Source organism: Lucilia cuprina, chromosome 5, assembly GCF_022045245.1.
Source record: "Lucilia cuprina isolate Lc7/37 chromosome 5, ASM2204524v1, whole genome shotgun sequence".
Classification (NCBI taxonomy): Eukaryota; Metazoa; Arthropoda; class Insecta; order Diptera; family Calliphoridae; genus Lucilia; species Lucilia cuprina.
In genome coordinates this window covers 24873216-24891861 of record NC_060953.1, presented here as the reverse complement: position 1 = coordinate 24891861, position 18646 = coordinate 24873216, and the positions used below count along the sequence as shown (strand labels likewise).

Sequence of the window (18646 nt, the reverse complement as noted above, 5' to 3'; positions counted from 1 at the left end):
AAGTATTTCCAAGTTCATCACAAACCACCAAAATCGTTCAAACCTGGAGATTTAGTTGTCTTAAAGAATGTTAATACAACCCTAGGAGTCAATAATTTTTGTATTTAATTTATATGGGAGGTGCCACGCCGCCTAACGCTAGTCAGCCCACCCTTTATCCTAAATAATCATATTGGCATTAAAGTGGCTCCTACAAAATTTGAGGACTCTAACTCTTATATTATCTCAAGAAAAACGAATTTTTGTATTTAATTAATATGGGTGGTGCTGCTCCCCTCATAGGTACTCCGTCAATTTATTTCCAAAAATGTTTACATGGATGTTATTCGTGCAAAATTTAAAGATTCTAACTGTAATAGTTTCCAAGATAAACGAATTTTTGTATTTAATTACATAGATGTTAAAGTTATTCGTGCAAAATTTTAAGATTCTAACTGTAATAGTTCGGTCCAAACGGAGTCTCTTCGATTCTACTTGAAAGTTCGCGTGTAGTGAGCTACCACGTAAACCAACTGTAATAGTTTCCAAGATAAACGAATTTTTTTATTTAATGTATATGGGAGGTGCCACGCCCCCTATTGACACTAAAGTGGCTCCGACAAAATTTGAGGATTCTAACTGTTATATTAACTCAAGATAAACATTTTTTTTAATTTATATGGGAGATGCCGCTCCCCTCATGGGTAGTCCGCAAATTTATTACCCAAAATATTTACATGGATGTTAAAGTTATTCATGCAAAATTTTAAGATTCTAACTGTAATAGAGTCCACGATAAACGAATTTTTTTTTGTCCGTTAAATTTTTATCCTAAATAATCATATTGACACTAAAGTGGCTCTGACAAAATTTGAGGACTCTAACTGTTATATTATCTCAAATATACGAATTTTATATTTTCTTAATGTGGGCGTGGCTTATCGCCCACTTGAAATTTCAAAATTAAAAGTAGCCTATTACCTATTCCAGACATACAGGAATTCGCTGTGAAAATTTCAAGAAAATCGGTTCAGCCGTTTCGTAGTCTATAGCCGTTTCGTAGTCAAATGCTTTGAAATTTTAATATTTATACCATTTTTTTTAAATTTATTTTTTTTTAAATTCACAAACCAATTTTCAACTCACCATAGTGTATTTTAAACATATTAGTTTTATAAATTTTAAATTTTTCCCGTCTACACTATTACTAAACCAAAAGAAAAACAAAATGAACAACAACAACGCTAAACGAAATTTAAATAGCGATTTTCTCGAAAGCATGTCTAACTGAATTATTGAAGATTCGGATCTCGCCGATATCTGGGGACCTCTAAAAACTGATTTCAACAGACAGACGGACATGGCTTAATCGACTCCGCTATCTATAAGGATCCAGCATATATATACTTTATAGGGTCGGAAAATTATATTATAGAAATTACAAACGGAATGACAATGGTATATATACCATTCTCACGAAGGTGAAGGGTATAAAAAAGAACACCCAGGAACTATACGATGTATGACAAAACTATAGAAAGTTTTTCTAAATTTTCACAAACGGACTCAAAACCCAGAACTTTAATAAAAAATTTATTTTTTTTTAGAATTTTATAAGTATATATTTTATGTACCCAAATTAATAACATTTTATAAATATAATTAATTTAGTATAAAAAATAAAACAAGATTAAAGTATTTGGTTTTCTGTTACTGAGAAAACAATGGAAACTTTGGTATTATCTTAACAAAATTAGTCAGAACTTATAAGAAACTGATAATATAGTTCTGTATCTTTTACTTTGTAATGCTGTATAACATTGAAGAAGCATTAAAACAATAATTGGATAAAAAATCATTTGAAAAATTTAGCTATTTTCTTATAACCGCATCCTAAAAATAGTCCTTCTAATTAGACTAGAAAAGACAATTTTTGGTTCCATATCTTAGAACTACTATTATTCTACTACTATTTTCCATAGATTTTCTATGGGGTTGATATATTGTCGAAGTCCGGTCAGGCCTCGTTGAAGACGATTTGATCGATCTCCATGGCGATCTTATCGACTTCGACGACGGCCTTACCGACCTTGACTGAAGGTCTCCAAACACTTCCTAAAGGCAATATTTTAGGAAGTGTTACGAGGAAGCCGGGCTTGGCGCCGAAGAGGATCGGCTTATAATTAACCATCCCGAACGACTCCCGGTCAAAGTGGTGTTTTTTTAAATAAAATAAAAATCAAAACAAAAAAAAAAAAATAAAACGTACTCCCGGTGCTCCAATTAATTGAAAAAAAATAAAACAAACAAAAAAAGTGTTTCAATTCCCACCAACCAACACGTAAGTAGAAATAAAATTCTCTATTTTATTTGTGTGCATAGTTCAAATCTGTTATTGAACAACTTTGTTAATTTCTTAACAAAGTAAAAACAAAAACAACAAATCTCCAAAATAAGAGTTGGAATTTGTTTATGGTCCTTTTTGAACCACAGTGAAAGTTCTAAATTAATTGAAATTTTATATAAAAAATAATATGTATAGTCGCAAGAATTCCTATTCTTCACATACATAATTATTTTTTATATATAAAGTTCATTCTATTTAGTGCAAGAACTAGTGATTGTTATTGTTTTGTTTCCATCAAAACATTGTTGAATATAGCACATACATACTTACTAAGATTTACAATATTATTAATTAAAAATATTAAAGTAAATTTGTTGGTAGTTTTTTGTTTATTTTATCTCTTAAAATAAAAAAATATATTCTCTTTTTTTATACGCTATACCGTAGCTATAACAAAAGAAAGTAAAAAACAAAGAGACAAAATAAACATATATACAAACATTCATTACTTATATACATTATTGTGCTTGTTGTAATTTGTGTGTTCCCTACACATTGTGAGTCGGTCTGATTAGTTCAATACTAATTATAACATCGACTTAAATTTTTAATTAAATTTCGAGTAAAATCTTTTTGGAAAAATATTTTCGCGAATTAGCGGTCACCCTACGCTGTTAGATCCGGCATATTAGGTACAATATAGGACCTGTAAACGGAACTATTTTGTAATATTTTTTCAATTAAAAGATTTTTTATTTAACTTTTTAGAAATATTTTTTCGCGATTTAGCGGTCACTCTACACAACTAGATTCGGTATATTAGCTACATTATAGGACTTGTATACGGAATTTTTTTCTCAATATTTTTCAACTTACGGTCAAATTAGATAATATTAGTGCAGATCACTTACTGTTCTACTTGTTAGTTGTTCTTTTCATTGATTTGGCTTTTTCGATATTATTTTTCCTCATTTGGCTTTTTAATTTTCCATTTTAAACAATTTATTTGAACTTTTTCAATAATGGGCTCCACATTATGTGCTAAGTTCGCGATAATTTAGTTGGATCTTGTTCCAAGTTAGATATAACTCCATTGGAAAATTTAACCGAGTCACTTCTCGAGACGAAATTGCAGTCCATTGAAGAGGACTGGCAATCAGTTCGAAAAGCCTTTGAGGATTTAATTTTAACTAATGAGAATATTATTCCTGAGAGCGAAAAATGCACGGCAAAAGTAAGATTTGGATCGGTTAAGGACGAATATCAACGTACCAAGGCTAATATGATGGACCAATTGAAAATGCACAGAGCTTCTAGTAATCCAGGTCTAAGGCCCGATCAACCGACTAACTCTACTTTGTTCAATACTTCGAATATGTATCCCATTAATGCCACATTTAATGATTCGGAGATTTGTATAAAGGTTCCTCCTTGTGATACTCAGAAATTTTATGGGGGTTATGAGGAATGGCCATCATTCCGCGATATGTTTACCGCCATTTATGGTAATCACCCTCGATTGACACAGGCTCAAAAGTTATATCATCTAAGGAATAAAACAAAGGGCGAAGCAGGTAGTATTGTAGCTAAATATCCACTTTCTGATCAAAATTATTTACTGGCGTGGGACGCGTTAAGGGCGCGATATGAGAACAAGCGCATTTTAGTAGATAATCAGTTTAAGATTCTATTTAATATACCAGCAGCAAAGGCTGAAAATTGCGAATCTATTAACAGGATTCAAACTACCATTAGCGATTGTTTATCAATTTTAAAGGCTCATGGTATACGAACCGATCAATGGGATCCAACCCTAATATATTTGTGTTCCACAAAATTACCTGATGAAACATTAGCTCTTTGGGAGCAATCGTTGAGTTCTCCAACTCGTTTACCTTCCTGGGCAGAAATGGAAGAATTTTTAATAAATAGACATCAGGTAATGGAAAGAATATCTACATTCAGAAGTCAAAACCCAGCTTATGTTCCATATCATAATCAGGGTAGAAATTATAATATCTCTTCACAGCAGAATAAAGCTAGATATGAAAACCCGAACAAAGAAGCTCAATCGAAGAATGATGATATGCTTTGCAAATTATGTAATAAAACACATATCATTCGAAATTGTCCTAAATTTCAAAACTTTTCAGTAAAACATAGAATTGACTATGTAGAAAAGAACAAAATTTGTAGTAATTGTTTGTCTTCAGCTCACACAAATACAAATTGTCAAAGCGTTTTTACATGTGTCCAGTGTAAGAACAAGCACCACAGCTTACTTCATTTGGATAATTATTCCAATAATAAGAAGAATAAAGCAAATAAAAACAAAACGTCCAATACGTTTCATGCTGATCCCTCTCAGCAACCGGAGGACACAATAAACCGCCAACCACCATGTAGCTCAATGTCTACAGTACACAAGACAAACACACAAACAAACTTTTCCGTCAATGATGATGACATTTTATTACCTACAGCTTTAGTAGAAATTTTACATTTAGGAGAAGTATTTACAGTTAGAGCTCTAATAGATTCGGGATCAAAACGATCATTTTTAACTAAAAAAATATCAAAAAGGCTTGGTTTAATAACTCAAAATGCAAATTTTGAAATTTGTGGATTGGGGGTACAGTGGTAGCAAATTCAAGTAAAATATCTACCATAACTTTGTGTAGAAAAAACCACGAGTTCTCACTCAGTACCCAAGTTATAATAGTTCCAAATTTAACCAAATTTATGCCATGCTTTACGATTTCAAACGCTGATCTCTCGGGAATAAAACATCTAAGATTAGCCGATCCTAATTTCTTGGTATCTTCACAAATAGACATGCTAATCGGTAGTGATATAATTCCATATATCATTCAAGATGGAATACAAAAGAATATCTTAGGCAATCTCCTTGCTCAAAATTCCATCTATGGATGGTATATTTATGGCCCAATGAAATTACATAGCGTTTCTCTAACTGCTAATATTCAAAATAAGGAAGAAAATGATAAAATAACCTCAATGCTTAAACTATTTTGGGAAACAGAAGAAATTCCAAAATCGAAAGTTCTATCAGAAACAGATCTCTACTGTGAAGAACTTTATAAGGAGTGAGATCGAAAAATTCTTAACATACATATATGTTTATAAAAAAGAAACCACTAAACTTACAGATTTATTTTTTTATTTGATTCAAATTATTATTACAATTTACAAAAAAAAAATATTTTTATAGTTTTAATCACTAGTGATGAAATTTTGAACCCTTTTCGGAAACCCTTCCATTAACGTTTTTATAGTGCTTTCTGTCACTTTGCTCGAACATGTAGTCCATCTCCGTTTAAAATCTACCACACTTTTGGACACCTTTTTTGTACTCTTCAATTCTCTTTTAACAAGAGCCCAATATCTCTCCACTGGCCTTAGCTCCGGGCAGTTTGGAAGATTTGCCTCTCTTGGTACAAATACCACATTATTGTTCTTGTACCACTCAAGGGCTTGTTTACCATAGTGACAGGATGCCAAGTCAGGCCAAAAATAAGTGGACACATTATGAAGTCTTATGAATGGAAGCAGCCTTTTTTGTAAACATTCCTTGATGTAAATTTCGGTATTTATAGAGCCCGTTGTAACAAATGATTGGCTTCTTTTGCCGCAACTGCATATTGCTTGTAGGGATGCGAACGATACATCGATATTTAGAAAACATCGATGTTTTGTTCATAAACATCGATGTTAACATTGATGTTTTTATAAACGATACATCGGCGTCAAAACCAAAAAACATCGACATCGTTCTTTTAATATGTGCCTGTGCTTTTTTTCCAATTGATAAAAAAACTAAAATATAATAGTCTTCCACTTTTTAACAGTGTGATTCGAATATATTTTAAACTAAACATTTTAGAATTTTACAAAAAATATTTGAATTACGTGTATTCACCCTGTTTTATATTTTTTTCAAAATTTTTTATAGATTTAAAAACAACAGAACACGGAATGTTCTGCTGATGTTTAAAGCGTGTTTGTGTGGCATCACTGTCATCGTTTTTTTTAATAAATAATTTCTGTTGATTATTTTTTACATTCTTGTAAAGTTTTGCCATAAGGTGCTGCCGCATACTTAGACAAATTTAGCAGTTAATGTATTACTGTAAGTTTAATTCCAATTAATTTTCCTAGTATACATTTGTACCATATATAAAATATTATATATATATGGTACAAATGTATACTAGGAAAATGTATACTAGACAAATTTAGCAGTTAATGTATTACTGTAAGTTTAATTCCAATTAATTTTCCTAGTATACATTTGTACCATATATAAAATATTTATAGAACACAATGCCACCAAATAAATTGAAAAGTAAAATTTGGACTTATTTTAATAAAGCTGGGGATAAAGAAGCTGTCTGCAAGATATGTAACAAAACCCTAAAAACTTCAGGCAATACGAGTAACCTTGTGGTCATTTAGAAAACGTTCATTCGCAGCAACTGGCAGATGAAGATGTAAAAAGCAAGAAGGCTAAAACAGGTAGTAGTACCATTGACAATTATATGGACGTAGAAACAATTGATATAATTGCTTCTTCCAGCTCAGCCAGCGTTGAAAAAAGTGCTTCATCACAAATTTCACTTGGTAGTACTGCGTTAACCATTGCTGCTGTCAATTCCAAAAAACCAAAACAACCAAATGTTGATGACTTCATCAGAAATATGAAAAGTATAGCCACGCAGGATGGAGCTTAATCAAAGAAAATAACTGAAGCTGTTGTGAATTTTATAATCATGGACAATAAGCCATTTGCCACAGTAGAGGGTAAAGGCTTTTTGCAGCTAATGAAGGAAGTTTGCCCATTGTATAAAGTGCCAAGTCGAGAAACAATAAAATCTAGGATTGATACAAAATATGAGGTTATGAGCAATATTTTTAAATCATTTATAAATAATGCAGAAAGTTATTGTATCACCTATGATATTTGGACAGAAACAATGCAGAATAAATCATTCGTAGGTGTTACCATACACTTTTTGGACAAACTAAAACTCCTCAGCGGTACGTTAGGTGTTTTTGAATTAACAGAAAGTCACACATCAGCGTACATAAAGGAGAAACTTAAAGAAATTTTCGCCGAGTGGCATATTTCTGTTCCCAAGATTTCAGCTGTAATCACAGATAATGATAGCACTGTAATGAAAGTTAATAGAGAAATATTTGGTGAAAAGAAAATTATTCCTTGCTTTGCTCATACCATCAACTTAGTTGTAACTAAATCCATTGACAATGCAACAGACTGCACGGAATTAATCAGCAAAGTTCGAAATATAATAAAATTCATTAAAAGAAGCGTCAATGCAAGTGATGAGTTGAGGAAAAGACAAGTAAATATGGGATTAAAAGAAGGACAAATAAAAAAGATGATCCTTGATGTTCGCAGATGGAATTCTTGCTTTTATATGCTACAGCGGTTCATAGAATTAGTGTCAATTATAGGAGCAATACTGTTGAATCGGCCGGAAGCTCCCCCAATGATTTTAAGTAGCGAAATAGACTGCATAAAAGAAATGATAGAAATTCTGAGCCCATTTGAGAAACTAACAAAGGAAATTTCTGGAGATAGCTACGTAACCGTGAGTAAAGTTATTCCGCTAGTAAGCTGTGTCTGGGAAGTAATAGAAAATATGAAACCAAAAAATGAAATGATTTCCCAATTTAAAGAAGAAATAAAAAAACAACTTGGGAGACGGTTTGATAATATAGAACATTCGGCAATTCTTTCTATCTCAACTACACTCGACCTTAGATTTAAGTTTATGCATTTCAAAAATTCCATGGCCAAAGGAAAAGTAATAAATTGCTTAAATAAGTATGTGCGAGAATTCAATACATCAAGCTCATCTACAACATCCAATAATGATACATCTGATGATGACGAAGATAATTCAGAATTTGATATCTGGAAATACCACAAACAATTAACACACAAAAATATGAAAAATAAATCATCTTCCACAGCTGTAACAGACACTATCAGTGAAACGGAAGTACAGATGTACCTGTCATCTCCAGTTACACCAATAAAAAGTGACGCTATTGAGATTTGGGAGGATATGAAATCTCTGTTTCCTAAACTTTCAAAGATTGCAATGCTATATCTCCCCATAGTTGCAACCTCTGTGCCAAGCAAGCGTTTGTTTTCGGAAGCAGGAGCAACCATTACTCAGGACAGAAATAGGCTTCTAGGGACCAGATTATCAAAGCTTCTTTTCCTTAACTATATTACAAAATTATTAGATTGTAATTGAAATAAATAATATTTTTTCATTAAATCCGAAATATTTAATGTATATTGATTTTTAAAATTAAATAATGGCCAAATTAAAACATCGGAAAAAACATCGATGTATCGTTCACATTAGCGATGTTTTTTAACATCGATGTTTATCATACAAACATCGATATTTTCAAACATCGATGTTTTTATGAGCGATGTTGCATCCCTAATTGCTTGCCATACCAAGAACTTTCAGGGAAATTTTGTCTGCTTTTGGGTCCTAAACTTTTCTTCAACATTCCCTCGAGCATCAGCAACATAAAACTTTTGACCTGGAAGTTGCGAAAAATCTGCCAGAACATACGTTTCGTCATCCATTATGCAGCAAGAATATTTTTTTATAAAACTTGACTTCAATTTCCGTGCTCTGTTTTTGGCCTCTAAATTTTTAGCAGCGTTCCTGTCAGGAACTTTTTGAGCCTTGTATGATTTTAAACCTGCATTAGCTTTAACTTTTCGTACCAAATAGTCCGAGCACTGAGCTAACCGATCTGCTTTCCTACCGGATGTGTTGGGAGCTCTTTTGAAAATGCGTTCTATTTTTTTGGCTTTAGAAACATCATGTGGACCATTCCTTCTACCTGAACCAGGTTTTCTATCAACTGACAAGTTCTCCCGGTACTGTTTAATAACATTGGAAACAGTTTGACGGCAGACCTTTGTATGCTTAGCCAGCTTTTTGTAAGACCAAGTTGGGTTTAGTTGAAAATATTTAATAATTTCAGTACGCACTTTTTTCTGGTCACTCATTTTAATCAGATTAACAAAATAATTAATATAATTGACATTACACATAATAACTGACATGTTTTTCAAAGGTAACTTGATCAAAAAAAAAAAAAAATCAAATAATACTTTGGTTGAAAAATGTAATGAAAAACGTGTGTTAAGAATTTTTCGATCTCACTCACAACATATCGCAAAAGTGATGGTAGATATGTTGTAAAACTTCCTTTTAAACAAGAATTTCCAGAAAACTTGTATTTGCAATCTTCCAGATTCGCAGCAAAAAGTCAATATATTCATCTAGAGGCAAAATTACAAAAACAAATAGATCTTCAACAGATTTATAATGATGTTTTAGAAGAAAATATAACATTGGGTCATATGAGGAAAACAAATTCTTCCGAAATTTGTAAAGATGGAAAGTATTTTTCATATCATGCTGTATTTAGACCGGAAAGCACTTCTACAAAAGTTAGAGTAGTCTTTAATGGTTCTCGCAAAACCAAAAGCTCATTTTCGTTGAATGATGTATTGCATATTGGTCCAACGTTGCAATCTGACTTAATGTCATTTATTTTAAATTGGCGTATATATAGATACGTTTTCAATTTAGATATCGAAAAAATGTATCGCCAAATATTAGTAACGGAAGCAGATTGTCCGTTTCATAGAATTTTGTATAGAACAAAAAATTCAAGCAATATTGAAGATTACGAGCTGTTAACAGTTACATTCGGAGTGAATTGTGCACCGTATTAACTATACGAACGTTGCTGCAGTTAGCAACAGATGTAGAGAGACAGTCTCCTTTGTCATCTCACATATTAAGACATGAAACATATGTCGATGATATTTTAGCTGGTGGACATACTTTGGCTTCAGCCCTAGAAGCGCAAAGTCTATTAATAAATTCTTTAAAATTAGATGGATTTCCACTTAAAAAATTACGGCAAATAATAGCAAATTATTAGAAAATATTCCAACTGAAGATATTTTAAGTGCAGATTTCTTAAAACTTTACGATTCGAGCTCTACGATTCTGTGGTTTCTGTGATGCATCTGAACAAGCCTATTGCGCAACAATATATATTCGAAGATGTGTCTGGCAGACATTCTAATCTGCTAGTAGCGAAAAGCAAAGTTGCGCCGTTGCAACGTGTAAGTCTTCCTCGGTTAGAGTTATGTGGGGCATTACTGCTCTCAAAACTAATTAAACAAACTCTAACTAACAATTCATTTAAAAGTGCTCAACTTTTCTTGTGGTCAGATTCCACTATAGTATTAGCATGGTTTCAAAAACATCCATCAGTTTGGGAAAACATATGTTGCCAACATAACATCTCAAATCATTGAAAATGTTGGTAATGCTAAGTGGAACCACGTTTTAACCCATCCTGCAGATCTTGGAACACGAGGGTGTAAACCACAAGATCTTAAAAAAATCCTTTATGGTGGTATGGACCAATGTGGCTACTTGACTTCCAAGACAATTGGCCTATATCGAACCCACCTGCCATAGCTCTTATGGAACAAAGGAAAGTTGAAGTTCACTGTTCCGTTACAGATGAACTCAATATAATCCAAAGATTTTCTTCATATCGGCGAGCCCTCGCCGTAATAGCATATATTTATAGGTTCTTACGTTCTACTAATAAAAGATTACAGAAAGCTAAGTTTGAAAGTTTAACGCTCTCTCACGAAGAGCTTAATAACGCAAAAATTGTATATATTAGTACATTGTACATTATTCTGAAGATTTAAAGAATCTTTCGGATTCTAAGCATCTTTCAAAAAAAAGCTTTCTGCTTACTCTAAATCCATTTCTCGACCCTCAAGGTCTTATGCGGGTTAATGGTAGATTAGCTAATGCCCCGCTTACGTACGATGAGCGATTTCCCATAATTATCCCTAACTCTTCTCAATTTTGCAAAATTTTTCTGGAGTTTGTCCAAAAAACTCTAGTCCATGCTGACATAACCCTTATGATGAGCGCAGTAATAATGGCTACACTGCCAAAAGAGAGATCCACTCTCTCATTACCGTTCTCACATACGGGTGTCGACCTTGCTGGTCCATTTCAGATCAAGTCTGGCAATTTGCGAAATTCACCATATATGAAAGGTTACGCATGTATCTTTGTATGTTTTGCTACAAGAGCCATTCATTTAGAAGCTTGCTCTAGTTTAACATCAGAAGCATTTCTAGCTGCTTTTGCACGATTTATAGCTAGGCGAGGATTGCCAAAATCAGTTATGTCGGACAATGGTACAAATTTCATAGGCGCTAGTAAGTCATTGCTAAAGGACTATTCGTTATTTCTTAAACAATCCTCCAAGGATATAACCGATAAATATGCAATTAATGGACTTGAGTGGAAGTTCATTCCACCTAGCGCCCCGCATATGGGAGGTTTATGGGAAGCTGGCGTTAAAAGCTTCAAAATCCACTTCAGGAAAATTGCAGGCGCACATAAATTTAATTTTGAAGAGTTCTCTACTCTGCTTGCGCGAATAGAAAGTGTTCTAAATTCACGACCAATATCACCGATGTCAGAAGACCCAGATGACCTGCAGGCCCTTACTCCGAGTCATTTTCTGCGCGGTGCACCTTTGGTATTCGCGCCAGAAATACCGCCTGACAATTTGTCGTTATTGAATCGCTGGGAACGACTGAAAGCACTCCATCATAAATTTGGTCAACGATGGAAAAATGAATACCTTCTGGAGCTACACAAGAGGTACAAATGGCAGAATCCACGACGGGATCTACAGACTGGTGATTTCGTTATCATCAAGGATGAGCTTCTTCCTCCATGCGACTGGAGGTTAGGCAGAATAGAAGCCGTACACGTTGGTCGGGATAGGCGCGTAAGAGTCGCTGATGTTAGAACATCTAGTGGCGTCGTGACCCGACCAATAGTAAAATTATGCATGCTCCCGTTATGTGAAAAGTCTGTAGATTAGTTTGTTCTTGTCCATACAATGTCGTGTCTATGTGTCCAAAGCTATTTTTTCGACCTTAATCTGCCTCTGTTCTTTGTATTTTAATCTCATTCCAGAATGGATCCAGCCCAAAACCCAGAGTTGTGCGTTGTGTGTTTTGCATATCACCCATTGAGATATTGCAAGATGTTCCGTAAGTTGACATTGGAGCAACGACTTTATGTGGTGAGAACCCATAAGTATTGCTACAATTGCTTCTCGCGGACTCATCTGATAGGTAGCTGTATCTCAATGGGTGCGTGCCAAATATGCTGCGATTTGCACCACACATTGCTGCACCCAAGGACTTCTGCTCAGGTACCAAGGCAAAGCCAAAGGTCACGCCCACGCGCTCGCAGAAGCCTTCCCAACCCTCCTCAACAGAGAGCTCAACGGCGGTTAGATGACCTCCGTCAACGCCTGCAACAACAGCAGCAGGTAATTCAACAGCAACAACAACAACTACAGCAGCAACAACGCCAACGACAACAACAACAACAGCAGCAACAACGCCAACGGCAACTACAGCAACAATCTCAGCGGCAGCCACAACGACGCCAACAACAACAGCGCCAACAACATCAACCACAAACCATAGCCGTTCCTCAGCCTGCGGCATCGCCAGCCTCAACCCAGGGGCTGGTCAACCAAATAGTTTCGGCCCTCAGCCAACTCACTGGATCGACAATCGCACCAGTGCAAGGAGGCCGGCATGTCGAAGTCCGTTCAGGCCTCGTTGAAGACGATTTGGTCGATCTCCATGACGATCTTATCGACTTCGACGACGGCCTTACCGACATTGACTGAAGGTCTCCAAACACTTCCTAAAGGCAATATTTTAGGAAGTGTTACGAGGAAGCCGGGCTTGGCGCCGAAGAGGATCGGCTTATAATTAACCATCCCGAACGACTCCCGGTCAAAGGGGTGTTTTTTTAAATAAATTAAAAATCAAAACCAAAAAAAAAAAAATAAAACGCACTCCCGGTGCTCCAATTAATTGAAAAAAAAAAAATAAAACAAACAAAAAAGTGTTTCAATTCCCACCAACCAACACGCAAGTAGAAATAAAATTCTCTATTTTATTTGTGTGCATAGTTCAATTCTGTTATTGAACAACTTTGTTAATTTCTTAACAAAGTAAAAACAAAAACAACAAATCTCCAAAATAAGAGTTGGAATTTTTTTATATATGGTGAATAGGCAGGCTACTTTAATGCAAGTATAACTTTCGAGTTGCTTGATTGCGACTCGAATGTTGGCTTTAGGGCCATTGTCGTATTTAAATCTCCAAATCTCTTTCCACAGGGGAGGAATACTTTATAGGGTTTTAATGGATGTTACCTTATACCGTACCTAGTATCTTTTAATAATTGAATTCGATCAATACCTTGCCCTGAAAAATTTATAACTTAATATTCTTCGGGTCCAGTATCCTTCCGTTCTTTCCCTTTATATTACGTTAGGATTTATCTAACTACTTCTTTTTTCATCCTTGAAAAAGTGTAGAGATAATTTCTAACTAGTAAAACCGCGAACGGTATAACGTAATTCGCAACTTGTTGCATGGTTTTTTGTTTTTAATACACTTGTTAAGTGAACGCCATTACAACCACTTTCTTAAGTGCACAACTCTTATTAAGAATTTTTAAGGTAAATAAAAATTTAATAAATAAACTTTTTATTGAAAAAAAACTTAACTCTACATTTGGTCCGATCGAGCCGGATTATTTAAAGCACTCAAATTAATTTTCTTGTGTATTTTGTTTCTTCTTAAGATCTTTTCTTCGAAAGAAAAAACAACCACAATTTCAACCACAAACATTAATAAAAAAATTGGATTTATAAGGTGCGTAATATTTGAATTTGAGTGATGTTATTGCAAAGAAATTTAAGGTGCATATAAAATAAAGTCAAAGGAACAAAAGTCTTGTTTATTAAATTTATATTCACACAAACACAGAAATCTTTCTTGTGTACTATTGTGATTGATAGCTTTACCAACTGCCTTTTTTTTGTTTGACATTAGTGACTACCTTTTTGTCAGTGCTTAATATATCTACCGTGCAGTTATTTACATAAACGGACAGACATAGTGAAGATAAAATAAAACTAAAAAATTTTTAAAAAAGTGCGAAAAATAAATCACAGATAAAAGATAACAATAAATATAATAACAAATAAAACAAAGAAGAAGTGAAATAAATAAAGAATTTTATGTTTATGTATCTTGTACATAATCTTTATATACATAGATACATGCATACATACATACATACATACATACATACATACATACATACATACATACATACAATTATCTGACTAGTGGTGATGCAAAGGAAATAGTAGCTAAATATCCTATTTCGCATATAGGATTTGATATGGCGTGGAATAACCTTAGGGCTGCTTACGAAAATCCACGTATGTTGTTTAACAACCAACTTAAATCTCTTTTTAATCTTCCTATTATTAAAAAGGAAACTTCTGAAGGTCTCAAGACCATACAAAAAGGTACAAACAGTTGTCTTTCGGCCTTATCAATATATAATGTTTCGACAGAAAATTGGGATTCGATAATTGTTTTTCTTTGTGTTCAAAGACTACCCGATAACTTTGTAACCTTATGGGAACAAAGTATAAAAGACAAATTCGTATTGTCTATTTGGAAAGATCTGGATGCATTTCTAACAGAAAGAATTCAGACCTTAGAATGTCTACGAGACATTAGGGAAGTTCCACAATCGAAAAAATTATCGACTCCAAAGGTGAAGGCGCACCATGCCACTTCATCTCCTTCCCTTTCTTGCATTTTATGTAAGAATCAAAGCCATTTTCTACGTGATTGTAAGAGATTTAAAAAACTTTCGGTAATGGACAGATTCTCGACTATTAAGAAGCATCACTATTGCATTAATTGTTTGTCACGAAATCATGAAGTGGATGATTGTAAGAGTCTACATTGTTGTTATATTTGTAAAAAGAAGCACAATACTATGTTACATAGAAATTTGCTTACTTCAGAAGATTCAAATGGAAGTTCTAGAACATCTAATTCGGGACCGAGCACAAGTTGCTCTATCTATACCCACAGATTCTTCTCAAGATTCACAAGCTGCTCTATCTATACCCACAGATTCTTCTCAAGTAGCAACATCTAACAGCTCTACCGAAATGTTAGGAACAGCGATGGTGAATATTCATCAACAGGGTATGACGTACCCAGCTCGTGCTCTCATTGACCCTGCTTCGGAATCATCGTTTATTTCCGAAAGAGTATAGAATAGTTTAAAAATTTTGACGCAATCGGCGAATGCTCAAATATCTGGTATCAACCAGGCGAATTCTGTAATATCAAGGAAATCGTGTTCCATTTATATTGGCACGCCCTTGGACTCTCAATTGTTTTGAGTAGCTCTCGTTTTGCCAATGATCTCTGGTGATTTACCCTCATTTGTTATATCGAATGAGTATCGAAATGATTTGCCAAATATACGTTTGGCAGATAATAACTTATTTGATTCTAAACCAGTAGATCTACTCTTAGGGGCAGATTTATATCCACGAATTATAGTGGGTTAAGTTAGAAAGGTTTTAGGCACATTAGTGGCTCAGAAAACTATTATCGGCTGGATCATTACTGGTCCAGTTCCTCAGTCTTTAATTCAGGTATACAGTACTAGAGTTGGATTTTCTGAAGAAGATTATATAAATAGTACCTTACTTAGATCTTGGGAAATAGAGGAACCTCCTGAACGCAAACTTATGTCAGCACATGATCGTTTGTGTGAGGACAATTATAAGAAAACTACTCGTAGGGATTCTACTGGTAGATATGTGGTAACATTACCATTTAAACCTGAATTTTCCGAGACGTTAACTTTAGGTCATTCTGAACAGAATGTTAGGGCGCAATTTATACGGACAGAATCCTCTCTCTTGAGAAATCCTGTCATCAAGAATATGTATGATGACGCCTTAGAAAATATACATTTTAACCATATGCGTCCAGTTAAAGACTCTCCTTCTTCTTCTTGCTACCTGTCTCATCATCCAGTTATAAAAATGGACAGAAAAACCACAAAATTACGTGTGGTTTTCAATGAGTCGAATAAAATGTCTAACGGCAACAGTCTTAACGATTATTTGTGGGACCCACATTACAGGCAGATCTAGTTCTCCTGATTTTACGTTGGCCCTTTTTTAGGATTGTGTTTAATTGTCATATAACACAAATGTATAGGCAGATTAGACTTGATAGTTCTCATACTCCATTTCAACGAATTTTGTTTTGTGATTCTCAAACGCACAGTGGGGCAGAATCGAAATTTTTTGGAAATAAATCTGGCATTTTTAAACGGCTGATCCAAGGAGTATTCGAGTTTAAGTTTTGAAAATGAACCCCGCAGATGCCCCAGGGAAGCGCTGTGGCGGCTCAAAGTAGGGTACCTACGACATTTAAAATTTTTAAACTCGCGGCATTTTTTGTTTTTCATCCAAATACAAAGATTTTTATATTTTCTGAAAGCGCTCGACGAGATCTTGAAAAAACATGTTACTTATCTCTCATAACTTAGGAGTTATAGGCATTTAAAAATTTAGTGATACAAAATTTACCATACCTTGGTACGCCTTTTTTGAATACCGGGAGTAATTTTGGACCAAATAGACGTTTTATAATTTAAAATTTCAAAAAATTTTAGATTTTTGCCGTTTTTTTTTTGCCAAAAATGTGTCTTAACTCTTTTATTAATAAAATAAAATTTTCTTTTAGAACATATAACAATTTTATAGTTTTCTAAAAGGTATCTTTATGCAAAACGATTTGGCGTAAAAAACTTGTCCTATCTTTTGAAAATGTTGCCACTGCGTCCTTCCGAATATGACCTATTTTTTATCAAAACTTCAATTTTGGGCGACATGTTCTAAAATCCCAAAGCTGGGATCAGAAAACTGAAAGCAGTTTTGGAAACCTCAATATGTTTTATATTTACTCCAAAAGTATTTTCCCAGTCCTGAAATAAATGTGGACCCTATGGGCAAAAATGTAAAAAATCCCATTTTTGGGATTTTCATTCATATTTTTGGGAATTGCGGGATGCCCTTTGACCTTTTCAATTTTTTTTTGCACTTTCTTATTTGAAATATCATATTTAACAAGCGTTGAAAATTTCATTGAGTTTTGTTTATAAATAAAGATTTTGTCTTATATTACATATTTGTTAAATTTTTAAAACAATGATTTATATCAAAATTTTAATAGGGTCGCAGATAGCTACAACAATTTATTTTATTAAAGACTATAACATTGTATATACAATAAAAAAAATATAATATTAATATGAGCTACGCACAACAACACCTAAATCACCCCACATAAACCTCCTTTCCCGCCCACCAAAATATAAAACACAATTTAATACAATATCATCAGTTAGTATAATAGCTTTTTTTATTTGAACTGTTTATCTTAAACATAATACAATTAATTCTTACAACCTACTTATATAGTCAATTCCTAACACTACTTATTTTCTATAAAATAATCTGTCATATCGGTATACATATCCAGAAGGTAATATAAGTCCTTAAAATCTTCCTTGTTTTGAGATGATAAAGGTTTCCATTAATTTTATATTTACTATTCAGTGCCATTAAAATAGTATTAACTTTTGGAAACAACTCCTTGTCGATTCCAGTTATTTTTGAAGTAATTTCAAAATCACAAAAAAACCTTCTCGCCGTATTACCGTCATTTGTACTACCGCAACTTGGAAGTGCTTTGTCGATGTTTAATCCCATCTGAACTTTAAATTCTTCTTGGATTCTGCTTTTTTCCGCAGCTGTCAGTTCTTTCAATTCTTCATTATTTTTTGTTGATTTAGTAAGATTCTCTGGCACACTTCTATATTTGAGATCGTATGCTATGTGTAATAAGTAATCCAAAAATCGTATTCTGGCATGAAGTAGTGAAATTCCGAAAGACAGGACTTCTTCATTAATACTTCTCCAGAAGGAAGAAGTTTTTGTTATGGCATTGCTGACCTTTCCATCAATCATTGTTAAACTTAGCTGATATGATACGTTAATAGAGAATTCCTTTATTTTTATACAAATGGGCTCCAGTGCATTTATTTCATCTTTTAAATATTCCACAAAATCTTTTGTTGTTTTCTTTAACTCCTTTATATATTCAAATCCAATGGGTCTACAAAAATTTTTTGAACCCGGAGTTGTATTGATCCATATATCTTCAAATGAATTTCCGATGCTTGACGT

The 18646-nt window shown here is 33.7% G+C and overlaps 3 protein-coding genes across 11 annotated transcripts in view; 2 read left to right on the top strand and 1 right to left on the bottom strand.

Annotated features, from left to right (window-relative positions):
* Positions 1 to 18646, bottom strand: part of LOC111684889 — a 254020-nt gene that overhangs the window by 174605 nt on the left and 60769 nt on the right. The gene's annotated exons all lie outside the window — the stretch shown is intronic.
* Positions 1996 to 13399, top strand: LOC124419952 (ras-interacting protein RIP3-like). The gene is made up of 2 exons (XM_046951130.1): positions 1996 to 2320; positions 12448 to 13399. Exon 2 carries the CDS (start codon positions 12449 to 12451, stop codon positions 13175 to 13177), a length of 729 nt encoding a protein of 242 aa, XP_046807086.1. The 5' UTR covers positions 1996 to 2320; position 12448; the 3' UTR covers positions 13178 to 13399.
* LOC111680199 (E3 SUMO-protein ligase ZBED1-like) lies at positions 5969 to 8922 on the top strand. Its single transcript, XM_046951129.1, has 3 exons — positions 5969 to 6476; positions 6665 to 6862; positions 6924 to 8922. The coding sequence occupies exon 3, from the start codon at positions 7117 to 7119 to the stop codon at positions 8632 to 8634; it is 1518 nt and encodes a 505-aa protein (XP_046807085.1). The 5' UTR covers positions 5969 to 6476; positions 6665 to 6862; positions 6924 to 7116; the 3' UTR covers positions 8635 to 8922.

Excerpts from the sequence above, each read along its gene's own strand:
- LOC111680199 (XM_046951129.1), top strand. The coding sequence starts at position 7,117 with ATGGACAATAAGCCATTTGCCACAGTAGAGGGTAAAGGCTTTTTGCAG.
- LOC124419952 (XM_046951130.1), top strand. The coding sequence starts at position 12,449 with ATGGATCCAGCCCAAAACCCAGAGTTGTGCGTTGTGTGTTTTGCATAT.